This window comes from Vulpes lagopus, chromosome 18 (assembly GCF_018345385.1).
Source record: "Vulpes lagopus strain Blue_001 chromosome 18, ASM1834538v1, whole genome shotgun sequence".
NCBI classification, from domain to species: Eukaryota; Metazoa; Chordata; class Mammalia; order Carnivora; family Canidae; genus Vulpes; species Vulpes lagopus.
The window spans coordinates 18563485-18583008 of NC_054841.1; the positions used below are offsets into that span (position 1 = coordinate 18563485).

Here is a 19524-nt window from a genome sequence, read left to right on the forward strand (position 1 = left end):
ACACATCCTGATTTCAAAATATATTACAAAGCTACAGTGAGCAAAACAGTATGGTACTGGCATGAAGATGAACATAGACCTCTGGCACAGGATAGAGAGCCCAGAAGTAAATTCTTGCATATATGGTTCAGTGATTTCCAATGGGTGTGCCAAGGCTACACAATGGAGAAACGATAGTCTCGTCAGCAAATGATGCAGGAGAAACTGGATCTCTATATGTAAAAGAATGAAGCTGGACTGTTACCTCAATCATATGCAAAAAATAATTCAAAATAGATTAAAGACCTAAACATAAAAGCTGAAACTATAAAACTTCAAGAAGAAAACATAAGGGATAAAGCTTCATGACGTTGGTTTCGTAATGATTTCTTGGATATGACATGAAAAGCACAGGCAACAAAAGCAAAAGTAGACAAATGGGACTACATCAAACTTAAAAACTTCTGCACCTCAAAGGGAACAGTCAACAGAATGAAAAGGTCCCTGACGGAATCGGAGGAAATATTTGCAGACTATGTAACACTATGTATCTGAGAAGGATTAACATCTATAAAGAAACCCTACAACACAGCAACAAATAGCCTGATTGAAAAACGAATAAAGAACTTGAATAGACATTTCACCAGAGAAGCTATGCAAATAGCCAAGTATATGAAAAGATGTCAGCATCACTAATCATTAGGGAAATGCAAATCAAACCAAATGAGATAACACCTCATACCTGGTAGAGTGGCCGCCATAAAAAAAAAAAAAAAAAGAAAATAACCAGTGTTGGTGAAGGTGTGGAAAAATTCACATTGGAATGTAAAATGGTGTAACTGCTATGGAGAATATTAATAAAGTTTCTCAGAAAATAGAAACTAGAATTACTGCATGTCTAGCAAACATACCTCAGGGTAAATATCCCAAAGTAACAAAAGCATGACTTGAAGAGATATTTGTATCCAAGTTCATGGCAGCATTATTCAAAATAGGCAAAACATGGAAGCAACCTAAATATTCTTCAACAGATGAATAAAGAAAATATTGTATTTTCGTATAGTGGAATGTTATTCAGCCTTAAAAAGGAAGGAAATCCTGTCACATACAAAAATATGGAGGAACTTTGAGGACATATGGCAAGTGAAATAAGCCAGTCACAAAAAGACAAATACTGCATGCTTCTACTTTTATGAGGTATCTAAAGTTGTTGGACTCATCGAAGCACAAAGTAGAATGGCGGTTGCCAGGAGTTAGAGATGGGGGTAAAGGGGCCATTGCTGTTCAGTGGGTATAAAATTTCAGTTTTGCAAGATGAGAGGTCTGGAGATTGGTTGCACAAGAAAGTGCATATAATTTACTATACACTTAAAAGTAGTTAAGGTGGTAAATTTTATATTACATGGTTTTCACAACAAAAAATTTAGAGTATAATCTTACTAAATGCTATTTTGGTTTTTCTCCATTATTAATGAAATTAATTTTTTAAAGAAATTTCCTAATATTTTAGACACCCTTACAATCTTGATATAAACCACAGCTCCATCTGTGACAGATAAACCAATTTCCTTAATAAATGGAGGACTCTCTATGATGCTAAGCAAAATAAGTCAGAGAAAGACAAATACCATATGATTTCACTCATAGGTGGAATTTAAGAACAAAGGAAAAATAAAAAGACAAAAAAATGGATACTTACCTCTAGAGAACAAAGTGATGGTTGCCAGAGGGGAGGGGTGGTATGTAGGAGCAGTAGGGAAAACTGGTGAAGGGAATTGGGAGTGCTTATGATGAGCATGAGGAGTTTTAGTATCAGGACAAAAAGTAATCACAAAATGTCAGTGGTATGTGAAGAGATTCTCAGCCATGCCCTAAAAGAAATGTAAGTTAAAACAATAGTGACCAGTTTTCTGTGTCACTGTTAGCAAAATAGTGACAAATTAAATTAGCAAAAACTGGAAACAGTAATAATATGCAGTGATAAGGAGGGCACTCTCATTCTGTGCTGGTAAGAGTGACAATTCAGTATCTATTTGGAGGGCAACTTTGTATTTTACTAACACTAGTTTAGTCCTTAGAAATTCTTGTTTTGTTTTTGTTTAAGTGGGCTCTGTGCTGGGCATGGGGCCTGAACTCACAGCCCTGACATCAAGACCTGAACTGTGAGCAAGAGTTGGACACTTTACCAGCGGAGCCACCCAGGTGCCCCCTAGTCAGAAATTCTTGAAAGAAATTCAGAATTGCAGAAATTGTCAAATGCACAAAAACATACAGGGATAGTTATTGAGCCATTGCTTGTAATAGTTGAAAAACTGGAGAAAGGGAAATGTTTATTAACAGCTAGATTGGTGAAGTAAATTCTGATGCATCCATACATTAGAGCATTGTTTAAGAGAGAGAAACTGTAGCATGTCCATCCAGCAAACCTATTTCATTTTGACACTCTTCCCACTGTCGCGGGAAGAAAATGAGGGGCAGAAGGGAAGTGTAAAAATAAAACTCCATTTTTTGTTTTTTAAATTGGTTATAGTAATCTGTGCCTAGAAAAAATATTTGAAATAGTGGACCCTAGATTGTTAACACTAGCTATCTTTGGGGTGAGTAGGGAGGATTTTCACTTTTGTTCATTGTTCTTAAGAGAGAGAAATTTCTACATAAAGACCATAATTTGAAAGAGGGAGTAAAAAAGATGCATTTCAATGTAAATCTATATTGCTAGCAAGTTTTTTACAAAAGGGAATGCTACCTGCATGGTTTTGTTTTGGAATGAGTCGAGATTTATGTGTGGTCTAGTGTATCACATGACCAACTTCTAAATATATTTCATGACTTTTTAAAAGACTATGAAGCTGGAGGAGCGGGTGTCCCTGCTAGTTGGAGGAGGCAGCTGGGTCCTCAGTGTAAGCCAGGAAACCGTGGGCCCCCCCACTGAGACCACCAACCTCTGCAGGTGCCTGAAGAAGGGGAGGGCCTTGGGAGCCCTGCCTCACCAGCACTATCAATGTAGCATACTGTACCCCCAAATATGAAGTTGGTTACTGTCGAACACTCGACTGTTCCCATATGGATCAAACCAGCCTGGCGGCATAGTCCCGTTCTCTTCCCCCGGTGTTGTTGCCGCCTTGATCTTTCAAAACCATAAGCAGCATGTTACAATCCCTCACTGTGGTTATGTTTTTGTAACTCTGTCAGCTGCTCCCATGATTCTTGTTTTTACTGATAAATCATGGGCTGTTCAGGAGGGCTGCAGCCAGACTTGGAGAGAACCTGCTGAAAGTCGCATTTCTAAACATTTGAGTCCTCCTGTGGAGCTTACTATCCTTCCAGTTCCTTCCTCAGAATTGAAAAAAAAAAAAAAATTCTTTAAGAATTTGATCAATAAACTCATTTTTTTCAAGCTCCACGTGTATATTTTTGGTGTTGAAATATAGTGATTATTAGCTGCAGCTTTTAAAAATATTTTATTTATTCATGAGACAGAGAGAGGCAGAGACACAGGCAGAAGGAGAAGCAGGCTCCCTGCAGGGAACCCGATACGGCACTCGATCCCAGGACCCCTGGGTGATGATCAGAGCCAAAGGCAGACACTCAACCACTGAGCCACCCAGGCGTCCCTATTAGCTGCAACTTTGAATTGAGTAACTCTGAATTCCCAAAGACGGGTTTTTTTTTTTTTTTAAGTTACAGGCTTTTGTTCTTATTTCTTCATTAAAAAAATTATGACATTTTCAAGACAGACTATAGAAAAGATTATATAAAGAATGACGAACATGCGGTTGTCATCTGAACCTTCTCTGTGAATCTTTGGCAGCATAAAACCTTGCATTTATATCAGCCTATGTCACTCAGGGCTTGATTTAGGAAACACTGTGTTTCCACATGGTAATTAAGACCTCTTTTGTCAGAGCTGGTTCATGAATGTCTTCTGGCTGAATGGTTTTCTAGATAATTTAGGCTTTACCCTGTAAGTACCCCTTTTATTGGATACGCTTTTAAAAGTATCTGGCAGATAAACCCAAACTTACCTAAATGAAGTTGGTAACATTGCTAAGTATAGCCTCATGGTAAGCATCCAGGGTGTTCACTGAAGAATTCTTTCAACTTTTTCATGTGTTTGAAAATTTTTCTAATAAATATTGAGGGGAAAAGATCACTTTGGAAAGTCCTACAGTCCTTATTCCAACAGTGTTGTGGTTCCTCGGAGAGCTCAGTGTGTGGAGTACTTAAGGCTGCAGGCCCTGGAGCCAGACTGCCGGGGTCCCTGTGCAGTACACTTCAGGCAGGTACTCTCCTTCTCTGAGCCTTGCCTTTCTTGCCTGTAAAATGGGAATGATTAGTTCCTGCTTCGAGTTTGCTGTGAGAGTGAACTGAGAAGATGTGTATGCAGAGCCTCCTCTAGTAGCGAACACAACACTTGGGCAGTGTGGCCACTACCGCCAGTACTGTTCTCTTGCTACTGCCTTCCGCGTTGACCACTGACTGACCCACTCAGAGAATCATCAGGAGTGCTATGATCATTGACTTGAAGGACAGTTTGGGGTACTTTGAGACCTAATTTTGAATGACAGGGAATTCTTCCCCAAATCAAGTCCCATCTTTGTAAGTGAAATACCAGGAACGTGATTTACATCTTCCCCGGTAAAGCCCAGTCAAGGTGAAGCCCAGCCCCACCACACGCCTCAGTGATGGCACCGTGTCTTGGGTGTCTGTGTGCTGTCAGGGACCCCACACTCCTGCTCCTGAGTTCCGCCAGCCGCCTACCTCCAGGCGAGCACGTGGCCTCTTCTCTGTGTTGGTGCTGCTTTTAGCGGACAGGTCTGCGCCCTCTTTGCTCTCTTCTCTCCAACCTGACATTCACAACCACTGCCGTTCACCTCTTCCCAGGGCAGGAATAAACCATACCAGAGTAGGTTGGGCAGTATCACAGAGAAATGACGTCCCCTGTGCAGGGACCTCCGAAGTGGGAATGATACCCCTCTTGTACAGAAGTGAGTGCTTTAGCACTCTGTCCTCTGCCACTCTTGGGTTTGACCTTGGAGTGGTTTTTAGCATATTCATAGTTGTTTTGTTTTTTTTTTGCAGTCATCACGACTAAGAACATTTAATCACCCCAAAAGAAACCTCAACCCATTAACAGTCACTCCCCATTCTCCCCTCAGCCTTTGGCAACCACTAGTCTACTTTCCATCACTGTGGATTTATCTTCTCTGGGCATCTCATGTGAACGCAGTCATGTTATCTGTGGCATTTGTGACTTCCTACTTGGAGTGCGCGTGTTCCCATCTATGTTGTGGCATGTAATGGGTACTTCATTCCTTTTTATGGCTGAATAATCCATTATATAGACATACTAGCTTGTGTCTATTTATCCACCTGTTGATGCACATTGAGGTTGTTTCTACCTTTTGGCTATTCTGATGATGTCATAAGTACCTGTGTACAGGTGTTTGTATGAATATATTTTTACTACTTTTGTGTATACCTACCACTAGAATTACTGGGTCTTATATAGCATATTTAACTTTTTGAAGAACTGCCAAACTGATTTACAAAGTGGCTGTTACCACTTTACGTCTCCCTGGCAACATATGAAGGGTCTAATTTCACCACATCTTTGCCTATACGTGTCATTGTTATATGTCATTGTGACGAATGCCATCCTGGTGGGTGTGAAGTGCTATCTCATTGTGGTTTGGGTTTGCATTTCCCTAAGGACTAATCATGTTGAGCACTTTTGTACATGCTTATCAGCCATTTGTAGATCATCTTTGGAGAAATGTCTTTTTAAATCCTTTACCTATTTTTTAATTGGATCATTTGTCTTTTTATTGTTGAGTTTTAAGCTTTCTTTACATATTCTGGATATAAGCCCCTTATCAGATACATGATTTGCAAATAAACTCTCCCATTCTTTGAGTGGTCTTTTTTACTTTCTCAGTGGTGGCTTCTTTTTTTCTTTTAAAGATCTTATTTATTTATGAAAGACACACACACACACAGAGGGAGAGAGAGACAGGCAAAGACACAGGCAGAGAGAAGCAGGCTCCATGTAGGGAGCCCGACGAGGGACTCGATCCCGGGACTCCAGGATCACGCCCTGGGCTGAAGGCAGGCACTAAACCACTGAGCCACCCAGAGATCCCCCATAGTGGTGGCTTTTTGAAGCACAACCATGTTTAATTTGATGGCATCCAGCTCACCTGTTTTTTCTCACATCACTTAGAGCTTCAGGTATTCTATTTGATGTCCTCAGTGAAAATCCGATTTGCTCACTAAATACGTAACTGCATTACTCTTAGTTTTCCTGACTTGGAATTGTGAAGCACTTGGTTTAAAATGTGTGCCAACAGTATATAGAGGATCATATAAATATTGATACTTATTGAGCTGGTAAATCCATTTCGGTGCATTTAGCCTCAGGAAATAATTTGATAGAGGAAATACATGCTATTGTATACAATACATGTATTGTAATGCCCAGAGGTCATTTCACTGTGAGAGTGGGACCCTGGAAGCCTGTTCAGGAGCAGAGGGTGATGGATTATATTCCTAGTGCGACATTATGAAGCAGCTATCGAATGTTATCATTAAAATCTTATTTAATGAACATGTTTGTGGTGGAATCTTCAATAAAAAAACAAAACACAAGCATGTGTCCAGTATGACAAAAATTTGTATAAGATACCTGGACTAGGAGGAAGGGTATACAAAATTATAGGTGGTTTTATTTTCTTCCATTTCATACTGATATTTTATCTTTGCAATTAAAAATATTTTTAAAATGTGTGTCTAACATTTCAGATCAGTGAGGCAAAAGGTGACAAGCAGTGAGGTCTGGTGTGTTTATTCTTGTCCCACCCCAACTGGTTTTGGGGTAGGAATGATCTATCAAAGCTGTGATCGGGATCCCTGGGTGGCGCAGCGGTTTAGCACCTGCCTTTGGCCCAGGGCACGATCCTGGAGACCCCAGATCTAATCCCACATTGGGCTCCCGGTGCATGGAGCCTGCTTCTCCCTCTGCCTATGTCTCCGCCTCTCTCTCTCTCTCTCTCTCTTTCTCTCAATGTGTGACTATCATAAATAAATAAAAATTAAAAAAAAAAAAAAGCTGTGATCATCAGGGTGAGGCTTGCAAACAGAAAAATAGTTGGCTGTGTGTATTTAAGAACTTGAATAGAAATATTTTCATTCTCTTCACATTTTCATATCTAAACACTGATGATGACGTGATTTTGGAATTAGAATTACTACTATTTTAGTCGTTATTAGCATTACAATTTGCTAAAAGAAAGGTAATGGTGATTATGGTGATATTAGGTTAATAATAGGGGCCGCAGACACACTTTCCTCATGGCAGCTCATGAAAGAATTGTAATTATTCGAAATTTTCAGCATTTGAAATACATTTCAAATGGATCAAATATTTTAAAGTTATTTTTTTTAAAGGCACTAAAGGAAATGAAAAGGTCACCACAACCCAAGGTCACATGTAGAGTGCCTACCCAGGGGGAGGCCACAGGTTGGGGTGGCTGCGCACAGAGAAAGCACGTACAGCTTGCTGTACGCCAGACTGGTCTGTGGATCCCCTGACCCTTTAACCTTGGGCTCTGCCTGCGAGATGTGGTCCGGGATGTAGCCAGTACCTGAGGCGATTCTCCTTCAGTGGCCTGGGCAGCAGGCAGGGAAGGGCCACAGCGGGGACCCGGCTCCTGTGGGGGCCAGCCTCCCCACTCCCCACTTCACACACCGCAGCTGACTAGGCCTCTGGGCCTGACTTGGGAGAGGCAGAGGCGGCGTCTTGTTCTCATATGTGGGAAGGCTATGAAAAGAAAAACCCTCGTTGGCCCAAACATTTAAACAAGGATTACACTAGGATGTTTTGTTCTCACTCTGACATGGTCAGAATTAATTTGGAGGTCCAAAAGAGGATTATTTTGTTGTTATTGTTGTTGCTTGGTTTTTGAATCTGAGTTACTTAATACAAGAATACAGAGGGAAATACAAAACAAAACACATGGCTTAAGTCTGTCAAATGGTATTGGAACATCCCCAGGTCATTCTTCAGGGTACTGTTTTGTTGGTGTTTGGGGGGCTCCACATTCAAGTTGCTGGTGAACTTTCTCAAGAAAAGGCCCCGATGGGAGAAGGCAAGCAGTGGGGTGCATCTGGGTATCAGAATACACAGACCTTAGAGATCATGATCATTTGTTTTTCCCCTTCCTCTTTAGGCTTAATAGGAAAAGCTTGCTTTCTGCAGACAACTGAAAAAACTGCCTTTGGAAACTGTTTCTTTGGCCTGCATGGAGCAGCTGGGACTTACACTGTGAGGCCCTTGACGGGACAGGCTCTCACCCACTGATTATTCAGAGTGATTGTCACCATGGCCAGCAAGAGGAAGTCCACCACCCCGTGCATGATCCCTGTGAAGGCCGTGGTGCTGCAGGAACCCGGTGCGGAGGCCCAGCCCGCCGCAGCTCTGCCCGAAGGACCCCCGCAGGAGCTGCCCCCTGAAGTGCCGCCTACCAGCAGCGAGGTCGCCCAGACAGCCAGCAGTACCGACGGCGCCGCCCTGGCCAATGGGCACCGGAGCACTTTGGATGGCTACTCGTATTCCTGCAGATACTGTGATTTCAGATCCCAGGACATAACCCAGTTTGTGGGACACATGAACTCAGAGCACATGGACTTTACTAAGGACCCAACTTTTGTCTGCACTGAATGCAGTTTTCTGGCAAAAACTCCCGAGGGGCTTTCTCTACACAATGCCAAGTGTCACTCGGGGGAAGCCAGCTTTGTGTGGAATGTGGCCAAGCCAGACAATCATGTCATCGTGGAGCAGAGTGTCCCTGAGAGCACCTGCACTCCTGACCTATCGAGTGAGCCCAACACTGAAGGGACCGATGGACAGGCTGAAATCATCATTACCAAAACCCCAATCATGAAGATAATGAAAGGCAAAGCTGAAGCCAAAAAAATTCATACACTCAAGGAGAACCTCCCCAGTCAGCCTGTGGGTGACACGGCCTTACCAAACCCCTCAGCTGGGGAGAGTGAGGCGAAGGAGGGGGATCACTCCTTTGTCAACGGGGCGGTCCCGGTTGCTCAGCCAGCCAGCAGCTCGGCAAAAGGGCCGCATGTGGCCAATGGTCCCCTGCTGGGAGCGGTGCCGGTTCTGCCGGCTGGTCTGGCACAGTTCCTCCCCCTGCAGCAGCCGCCCCCCGTGCACACCCAGCACCACAGCCACCAGCCGCTGCCCACTTCCAAGTCCCTGCCCAAGGTGATGATCCCACTGAGCAGCATCCCCACCTACAATGCGGCCATGGATTCCAACAGCTTTCTCAAGAACTCCTTCCACAAGTTCCCCTACCCCACCAAAGCTGAGCTCTGCTATTTGACTGTTGTCACCAAGTACCCGGAAGAGCAGCTCAAGATCTGGTTCACAGCCCAGAGGCTGAAGCAGGGCATCAGCTGGTCCCCCGAGGAGATCGAGGACGCCCGGAAAAAGATGTTCAATACGGTCATTCAGTCCGTACCCCAGCCCACAATCACTGTCCTCAACACGCCCCTGGTGGCCAGTGCCGGCGGCGTGCAGCACCTCATCCAGGCCGCCCTCCCGGGCCACGTGGTGGGGCAGCCCGAGGGCGCAGCGGGTGGCCTGCTGGTCACGCAGCCACTGATGGCCAATGGACTGCAGGCGCCCAGCTCGGCCCTGCCGCCGGCGGTCACGTCGGTCCCCAAGCAGCCCACCGTGGCGCCCATTAACACTGTGTGCTCCAACACCACGTCGGCCGTGAAGGTGGTCAACGCGGCCCAGTCGCTGCTCACGGCGTGCCCCAGCATCACCTCCCAAGCCTTCCTGGACGCCAGCATCTACAAGAACAAGAAGTCTCACGAACAGCTGTCCGCCCTGAAAGGAAGCTTCTGTCGGAACCAGTTCCCGGGGCAGAGCGAGGTGGAGCATCTGACCAGAGTGACGGGCCTCAGCACCCGGGAGGTGCGCAAGTGGTTCAGCGACCGCCGCTACCACTGCCGGAACCTCAAGGGCTCCAGGACCATGCTGCCCGGTGACCCCGGCGCCATCATCATCGACCCCGGGCCCGAGGCGCCCTTCTCCCCAGCGGCAGCCAAGGCCCCCGAGGTGCCCTGCGGCCCGCCCGCGGCCACCCTGGCTGCCCCCCCTTCTGCCAGACGCCAGGCCTGGCACCAGACCCCCGACTTCACGCCAACCAAGTACAAGGAGCGAGCCCCCGAGCAGCTCAGAGCCCTGGAGAGCAGTTTTGCGCAGAACCCTCTTCCTCCCGACGACGAGCTGGACCGCCTGAGGACGGAAACCAAGATGACCCGGCGAGAGATCGACAGCTGGTTCTCAGAGAGGCGGAAGAGAGTGGGTGCCGAGGACACCAGGAGGGCTGGTGGGGGCGCGGCTCTGGAGGAGGAGGAGGTGGTGGCTGTGGCTGCGGAGGACGAGGCGGGGGACGAGGAGCTGGTGGGGGACCTCAGGGTCCCCGGCGAAGATGGCTCCCCGGAAGCGCTCGGCGGCCACATGCTGGCGGAGCGCAAGGTCAGCCCCATCAAGATCAACCTCAAGAACCTGCGGGTCACCGAGGCCAACGGCAGGAGCGAGCTCCCGGGGCCGGGCGCCTGCGAGCCCGAGGAGGAAGGGCCCGGCAAGCCGGCCGAGCAGCCCCCTGGCAAGGCGAGCTGCAAAAAGACCGCCCAGCAGCGGCACCTGCTGCGCCAGCTGTTCGTGCAGACGCGGTGGCCCAGCACCCAGGACTACGACGCCATCATGGCCCAGACTGGCCTGCCGCGGCCTGAGGTGGTGCGCTGGTTTGGGGACAGTAGGTACGCCCTGAAGAACGGCCAGCTCAAGTGGTACGAAGACTATAAGCGGGGCAACTTCCCCCCAGGCCTGCTGGTCGTCACCCCGGGCAACCGGGAGCTGCTGCAGGGCTATTACCTGTCGCACAAGACGCTGTGCGAGGAGGACCTGCAGAGCCTCTGCGACAAGACCCAGATGAGCTCCCAGCAGGTGAAGCAGTGGTTTGCGGAGAAAATGGGCGAGGAGACCCGGGCTGTGGCAGACACAGGCGGTGAGGACCAGGGCGCCGGCGAGCCCGCGGCTGGGCACAAAGGGACGGGGGACGCGTATTCGGAGGTGTCGGAGAACAGTGAGTCGTGGGAGCCCGGCGCCCCTGAGGTCGGCTTGGAGCCCTTTGATGCCCCGAGTCCCCAGGCTGGACTTCAGCTGGGTAAGGAGCCCACAGGGGCCAGGGTCATCCTCTGAGGGGAGGGTGGGCGGCCTCCCTGACAGGCCGCTGGGACGTCTGCCCTCCTGAAGCTCCCTGGCAGTGGGACCCAAGGGCTGGGCTGCTTCAGCAGGCACCCTGGGAGCAGAATAGGAATGTGACCTATGATCCGATATATTTCTTGGGTCTTTAAACCTGTGCAGGGGAAGGTACACAGTGACCCTACAAGAGTGTGAGCTTTTCTAGTCATTTCTCAGCGGTGGGAGAATAGGTCAAAGCGCCATCGGAGTCAGACAGGACCACAACCCCTGGGTAGGAGAGAGCAATGGGACTGTTGGAGAAATTCAACTCAGGACTGTGAGCAAAAGGAAAGCGGTGCTTGGATTGCCCTTAGGTAAGGGAAGTGCTTTCATTTAAATGATGAAAGTTCCATAATTTACATTTCTGTTGCTCTTTCTGATTTGGAGTAATGGAAAATCATCTCTCTTACACATACAGGGTTTCGTTCTTCAGTTTCTCCAGATCATATCCCTGGTATTAACCCTCAAAAGAAAACTTTATTCATTAGAGACACACACAGAGAGAGGCAGGGACATAGGCAGAGGGAGAAGCAGGCTCCCTGCAGGGAGCCCAATGTGGGACTCGATCCCAGGACCTGGGATCACACTCTGGGCCAAAGGCAGATGCTCAGCCACTGAGCCACCCACGTGTCCCTGAAAGAAAACTTCAGAAGATGATTTTATTGAAGATAGTTTTGAAGCCACGGACAAGTCCCATTGTGGGTATCGGGTCCCGACCCTGGAGTTCCCAGCCTCCCCCTTGCCTCCCCATCCTTGGGTGTTTGCCTCCCCAGAGGCCTCATCACAGGATGGCCAGGAGCCACGAGACTTAGCTCTTCACAGGGGGCTGTGGAAACCAAACAAGTGTCTGGATTCTCAGATTCTCCGATTTGGGGACCTTTAGAAGTTGGTTTTAGGGCCTGCTATTTCCAGACTTGATCTTGTTTTCCTGAAGGGCCCCATGAGTCAGTGAAGCCCTCATGGGGAGTGGTGGGCTCCAGGGAACAGGACTGGCTTCTCAGGGCTGGTGTCTTGGGCACCTTCTCCAGCACGGGCCTGCCCTTGGGGAATGCCCACCTCCGGCTTGCTGGCAGTAAAACAAACTGATTCCTTTTTCTGTTTGTTTAAATTAAAATTTCGCCGAAGTATATTCTTGGGTAGCTGGAGAGAGAGGGTGGTGGTTGGTTATACAACTTTGTGAATATATTTAAAGCCATTTAATTGTATATTCAAAGATGGTTAGAATGGCAGCTTTTATGTTATGTATTTTATCACAATTTAAAAAGAAAAAGCTAACCTGGAGGTGGGATGAGTAGGGTTGAGTCACAAGCGCTGGTCCCCCTCAGCTCCTAGGTCCACCACTGGGTGAAGTGTTCTGTCCCCGGCGGGACGGCAGACGGGGCACTGTGGCCTCATCCTCTTCTGTCTGAAGCAGACAACCCCTGGGTTCAGGAAGGGCTTGTCTATTTGTACCTGATTTCTCTGTGGCCAGCCTCGGAGCAAGGGCCACGTCGACAAGTGTCACAGACAATGGGCCTCTGAACCACCCCGCAGACTTTGACCTCAGGGGTAGAGGACATCTGCAAAAGGTACAGACACTAGCCCCAGCTGCTGTCGTGTGAGAACATGGATTCTGGAGAGCTGGCGGGGAAGGGCAGGAGAAGGCAGATGGGGAGACGGGGTCCCGGGTGGCAGCCGCCTGGGGTTTGGCGGTGGGTCCCTGGGGAGCCTATAGGTCCTTACCCTGCACACTCTCCTTCACCGGCCCTCGGGCTGCAGGATTGGGGGGTAGCTGGCAGGAGAGCCTTGCTCCCAGCATTGAGAGGTCCCCAAAGTGTGGCGAGGACCAGGCTGCCTCAGGGGCTGTGCAGGTGGCAGTTGATGTGGAGGTGACAGGCCTGTGTTTTCTCCTCAGAAACAGACTGAATTTGAACTGATTACTCTGAAGGACTGGCCAGTCCGGGACGCCGCCTGCCATGTGGAAGGGTTCAACCTGACTCTCCGCTGCCACGTGCTGGCCCCATGCCCATCACTGGGCATGCGTGAGAGCTTCTGGAGGCCTCGCCACCAGCCCAGAGCGCGCCGCCACCTCCGGCCTGCCGCCACCGAGCAAGCCAGCGGGGAGAGTAGAGTTCTTGTCAGTTCTTCCTCCCACGATGTAGGGCCTTTCCTTTGCCTTCCAGTGGATAAAATAGTTCAGATTTCATATTCATAGACACGGAATCAAGTTTTTAACATATAAATCCGCCTATACACATTTAATAAAACATCAGATTATAAACACTTTCATTACATAGAAACTTTGGTTAGCAAGCAGTACATTGTCTTTTACATCATCTCTGAAAACGCCCTGTGTCTGTTCTCTGGAGATCCCTGGGCCGCGTGTCCCCTGCACAGTGGGCAGGGCGCACCAGTCTGAAGCCCCAGGCACCCCTGTGCGCCCCTCAAGGGAAGGCAGTACCTTTGCAGAGGCCTCCAGCCCGGCGGCCAGCACCAGGCCACCTGCTCGCCTTGCCCCGTGGGCGGATCAGCGGGCACCGCCCTCACCTGTGAGCTGAAAACCCACTGCTCACCAGGTAGCCTTTGCTCACTGCCCTCGTACGTGGTTCCAGCTGTTCTGCTTGTTTGTGGGAGTTTGAATCATGGACCAGAACTTTTCAGTTATCAGATCAACTTAAAGAAGCATTTGTTAAACCTGATGTACTGACCTATGTGCCCATGTTCTTGTTGTTTCTTTTTCAATCTAGATGTGTTGAGAGTGAGAGGAAAATTGGAAAAAGAAACAGGCAGGGCTGAAAGTAGAGGTGTGCGGACCCAGCACGTGGCTCTGGCCGCTGTGGTTTTTTGGAGCCCTTGACCCGCACTCACTTCAAGGCTGCCTGTGTCTGGGAAGGAAGACCCGCACTCGGCTGGGAGTAGGAGTGAGCACTGCTGGGATCTGGGGACTTGGGGCGGTGCTGCGTACGGAGACCGACACGTTGGGGTTCCTGGCAGCACACCCGGAGGACTCGGGGCCCCCTGCTAGGGCCTGCCTGGGTGCTGGACATCACTAGACAGGCCCTGCTGAGGATGTTAAGTTCTGCACTATGTCCCCAGATTTGGAAACAAGATCGTCTACTTAAGCCTAATCCTCATATTCATTTTTTTTTTAATTGAGAAAAATCACAGGAAAAGGTGCTTTTGAAACACTGGGAAACTGGCTTACAAAGCTGTACTACATGGTAAATCCCCATTTCCCCCAAACTGGCTGCTCTGAGAGTGGCGAGTGGAGATGGGGCAGCAGAAGTCATGTCCCCCGCAGCTCCGCTCGCCTCCCGGAGACCACCTGCCTCCCAAAGCACTGAGGCCTTGTAAGCCTGCTCCTCCCGGCCAGGGCGGGATGGGCGGCACCAGGGGCCCCCCAGAGAGGGCAGGGGCTTGGGCACAACAGCCCGTGGGGGGTGGCGCTGTCCTCCTTGCCCGCCCGGGAGCTGGACCAGGGGACGCATCTTGCTGGCTTGGCTCCAAGGCGAAGATGGAGGTGGCCCTTCTGCCTTCCAGGAGAGGGCTTTCGCTGGAAACCAAAAGCCCTTGAGCCCCCGTTCTTCTAAAGTGTCTTCTGTTCTCCTGGGCTCAGCAGGGACCACCTCGTAGTTGTTTCAAATGTGACATGTGAGCACTTGGCAAGTCTGTGCCCCTTGTTTGTGTCCTTTCCATCGGAGCATGAAGCTCTTTAGCCCCAAAGACGTCTCGGCAGAATTGGCGAGCGATTGCCTTCCTTCAGAGAACAGACACCTGGAGCTTTTCCTTTAGTGTTTATGTACGTGCAGATTAATTTATATATACACATAGATACAGGACAGATACTCATCTGATATTTTCTGATAAAGTGCACATCTGAGGTGGCTGTTGGGGAAGGTAGTCTGTGTTGGAGGGAAGGCCGGTCCCCTGGATGCAGCTGAGGCCACCCGGCCGGAAACCGTCTGAGTGCCTGAGACCCCATCCTGCCGCCTCACTCCCAGAGCCCCGCATGCACTGCACAAGGGGCTTTACAGAGGATTTTCTTGGTTATTTAAGTTATACTCATATATCATTTACAACCCAAACAGCAAAAGAAAAACTAAATTACATGGTGGACAAGTTCATGCAGGACGTAGTGACCCGGCTTCGGCACCAGCCCGGCTTTAGAAGGTGGAGAGGCTACAGGCCTGCCCACCTGGGCGTGTTTTCCTCAGAGGTTAGCCCTGCCCAGTGGCCAGGGCCATCCCACAATGGCAGGACTGCCCAGGTAAGGAGCCCCGCAGACGAAACCGTCCTTCCTCCTCACTGCGCTCTGGACCAGAGCAGACAGTGGGGTTGGAGCCCTATACTCGCAAGAATCAGAAGAATCAGACGATCAGAGGTGATGGCAAGAGGGCCGGCAGGGTCGGTGAGCAGGTGCCCAGGGCTCTGGGTGCTTGGGGAGCACAGCCAACCTGGTACACGGACCCACACAGGTCCGGAGTTTGGGGGTGTGGGACCGCAGCAGCAGGCCCTGTGTCCTGTCGCAGGACAGATCACTGTGGTTTTGCATGCTGTCGAAGGGTGTCTGTGATTTCGCCTCAGGCAGACGGCGGTCTGTGGGCTGAAGAGTTGAGAGGTGGGGTTAGTCTCTCCTGAAGAAAAGCCTGTTGTATGAGGTGACTCATCTTTCCCCTCTTTGTATGCACGTGGACTCGTCAGAGATAGTAAAATATTTCAGTGTTTCTTGTCGCCTATGTCTGGCACATGTTTGGTTTATTATATTTTTTACATGGGGTTGTAGATTCTGTTGTAATAGGTGAAACCCGATCACCATTCTGATAAAGGAAGTCTGGGTTTATGATACACATACTTTACATATTTTGATTACTTATTTTAATTCTTGACTATTAAAGGAGGGTTTTGATTTGAGAGGAGGGTTCTCATTTTCAGGAGCCTCTGGTTCCTGAAATAGAGGGCCTGGTTGGATGGCCTGTTGGCATTTGGGGTTTGGTAGCGCTGTGTGACTTGGAGCTCCTGGCTTGGCTGAGTGACTGGCGGCTGTCCCGGGGGACCAAAGCGCCTTGACCCGAGGCCCTGCTCCCTGTTCCCCAGAAGCACGGCTGTGGGAGCCAGGCAGAGTTGGCGGAGCTCGTGGGCTCCCAGTGCACGGATGGTGGCATCCCAGCTGGCCGTGGGAGGCTGTCCCACCAGGAAGTCTCCGCATGGTTTCCAGGCTGAGATGTGGCTCTTCAACCTCAGTGGCCCAGTGATAGGTCTCGTGTCACCTCCCTTTCCCGTCTGGCTCTGGGACATCTGTGCCAGGCTGATTCCAGGGAGGGTGGGTGCTGGCCTTTCCCTGTACATCCTTGTGCAGCTCCCGCCTGTGCTGCCTGGTCTCCGGCCCTGTCGCCTCTGTCTTCCTCTTCTCAGAGCAGCTTTGTCACTTTAACCGTCACAGCCCAGGTGATCCAGGCATTTTGTGAGGGCAGAGAACCGGCCAAGAAGAAAGCCTGAAACCAAATCAAACCTGGAATTTGGGCTTTTTCTAATCTCCCGTCTTTTTTCCTTGCTCAGAGTTGATCTGGGGCAGGTTATTGGTTTGGCCCACCTTTTGTATTAAGTTTAAATTCTCCTTTAGTCCCTCGATGTGCAGGAGAAGAAATGCTGGAGAAGAAAGATCCCATAGGTGCGCGAGGATCCACACGACTGCGTTCCGGGCCAGAGCCAGCAGCTGCCTGGGCCAGGAGGCTAACCGGCCGGGCTCTGCGCCCTCCCATCTGGAGCCCCGTCTCCTGACCCTGCTTCCTCTGTGCCCTTTCCTGAAGAGCACAGGCTCGCCCGGCCTTCCTGCCCGGACCTTGGGGGCCAAGTGGGCGTGGCTGGGGAAGCACCTGCCCTGGAGAAAGCAGGGCGTGGGGAGCCCGAGCCGCCCCCTCATCGTCCTCTCCCCCAGCCGGACTGTGGTCTGAGGCCATCATGATGTTTCTCTGGCCATTTGTCACAGCCAAGCTGTGCGACACCAGGGCTGAGGAGGCTGGAGGCAGCTTCTCGTCAAAGTGGGGTTTGTGCTCGGGCCAAGTGACCATGGAAGTGACAACTGTGGGTGCTTCTCGCTGCCTACCCAGCCCCGCTCCACCTCCAGATGGAATGGAGAGGCCTCGGTTAGTTTGTTTCTGCCCGAGTCTGCGGTGCTCCTGGCACAGGGTCGTCCTGGAAAGGTGTTTCTGGAACTGACCCAGCAGGTGTGCGCGGGAGTGAGGTCAGGGGTCAGGGTATTTTGGTCCTCGGGGCGATCCAGAGCCTGCTTTTCTGTCGTCAGTCCTGAGCGAACGTCAAGACGGGCCGCTAACCTCCTCTCCTCTGCACGGGGTCCTGGTCCTTCCCCACACTGGAGAGCTGACAGCCGGCCCCAGCGGGCAGCAAGCCTTCTCCGCCAGAGTCCAGAGCAGGGGTGGAAACCCGCGTCTGGCCTGGGCCAGCAGGCCCGGGTCACCACATGGTCGAGGGTAGCTGCAAGCACCCGCTGCCTTGATTTTTAAAAATCCTATCTTTTGGTTCGCAGGCCTGCCAGGATCCACAAAGAACCTCCTGCTTGGCTGTCACCGGCCCAAGGCTTCCGTGGCCCCCACAACCTGGCCCCGGTGGCTGCTCAGTTCGGAGCCAGAGGGAGGGTGAGCACAGCCGGCAGGACTGTTCCAGGGGCACGAGCTGGCCTCGTCTGTCGGGGGTCTTCCTGCTGCCCACCGGGGGCAGGCGGCGAGTGTCTGAGTGTTGACCTGCTGTAGGTGCCTCTCCCCCGGAGCCCGGCTCTGCCACATGCTCACACGTACACCCGAGCACTCAAGTGTTAGGGGCTTTTCTTGGCTGATGCTCTAGGCCTGCCCTTCCTCTCCAAGACAAGTGGGTGACTTAGAAGGGTTTGAGGTGTTCGGCTGGAGCCGAAGGTGGATTGTCCAGGGTAGAGGCTGTTCAGAGTCTGCACACGCAGGGTCTCTCCCAAGGCCCAAACCCCAGATGAAATGCGCTGGCAGAGGGTGAGACTCTGCCCCCTGGGTGGCTGGTCTGTGATTTGCCTTTAAAGAGAGAGGTTAAAAAAATAAAAATAAAAAAATAGAGAGGTTGTCACCCATCCCTGGTCCCTGCCCGTCCAGCAGTCTCCTGGCAGTTTGCTTGAAATGCTGGTGGGGCGGGAGCGCCAGGCTGCCTTCAGCAGGACCCTGCATGGTCAGCGGGCTCTCCGTGTGACCAGTGAGAAGGGGTGCCGCCCCACCCCCCATGTATGGGGGTTCCTGTGGTGCCTCTGGGCAGCCTCGTCGTTCAGCTGTGTCGGGGGGACCCGACTGGGCCAGGGTGGTTACTACAGAGGAAACACGCCAAGCGTCCTCTCCCCCCTGCCGGCTGTTGCTCACTGAGCAGTCCTGGCGAAGTCAGGGAGGCTTCCCTGGCTGCGGGGTCCTTCCTGGCGGCCCCGACTCCTGGTTCTACACCCCTCACCCCCGCACCTTCTGGTCTTCGATGCCACAGGAGGGCTGGGAATGGCTGTGCGTGGTTTGCCTTGGTGCGCCTCCTGTCTCCCAGAGGCAGCACAAAGACGTGATCATCATGGTGCTACGGAAGAGGCCACTGGCCCTGCTTGTCCAGAGGCAAATGGGAACCTGACCGAACTATCCAAGAAGCCCCCGGCCCCGGCTGCCAGGTGTGAGACCAAACTGAGGGGCATACTCGGGGTCCAGCCTGGGTGGCGTGGGAGATTTTTACCCCCGGGGTGGGGGGTGGGGGGACGTGTCTCTTTTAGAACGATGTAACTTGCCTTTGGACCGCGGCTGTGCCGAGGCGGAGCAGTGGGCTGCCCTCTCCGGGCTGCGTCTCCAGGCCTCATGAGGTCCCCTGTGGGGATGCTGCTATTTCTAAGATGCAAATTGCACATTTCCTAGATTTTGTATCTGTGGATTTGGATGAGGGAGCAGAGCCAAACTGCTTATACAATTTGGTATGGCCTGAAATGGTACTTCAAATCTTTTGATTGTTCCTAAATAAAAACCTAAATTTCACGTTTCACATCTGCTGAGTTTCTTTTGTGGGGGAGCCTGAGAAACAAAAAACACCTGACATCTGATTTATTCAGTGGGCAAGCCCGACCTTAAACTCAGCCCATTTCAGGAAAGCTGCACTCACCGCCTCCCACGCTGCTGTGTCCGTGGCACTGGCTTCCACGTGCTGAACTGTGACGTTCTTAGAAATTATGCTACCTAGAC

The 19524-nt window shown here is 50.6% G+C and overlaps 1 protein-coding gene across 4 annotated transcripts in view; it reads left to right on the forward strand.

Annotated features, from left to right (window-relative positions):
- The window catches only part of ZHX3 (zinc fingers and homeoboxes 3), a 103160-nt gene extending 83840 nt beyond the window's left edge, over positions 1-19320 (forward strand). For all 4 annotated transcript variants that reach the window (XM_041732416.1, XM_041732413.1, XM_041732415.1 and 1 more), the window contains 2 exons: positions 8208-11231; positions 13203-19320. In XM_041732416.1, the coding sequence (XP_041588350.1) occupies positions 8360-11231; positions 13203-13213 (2883 nt within the window). In that variant the 5' untranslated portion in view covers positions 8208-8359 and the 3' untranslated portion in view covers positions 13214-19320. The remainder of the gene's footprint in view (positions 1-8207; positions 11232-13202) is intronic.
- The last annotated feature ends 204 nt before the right edge of the window (positions 19321-19524 follow it).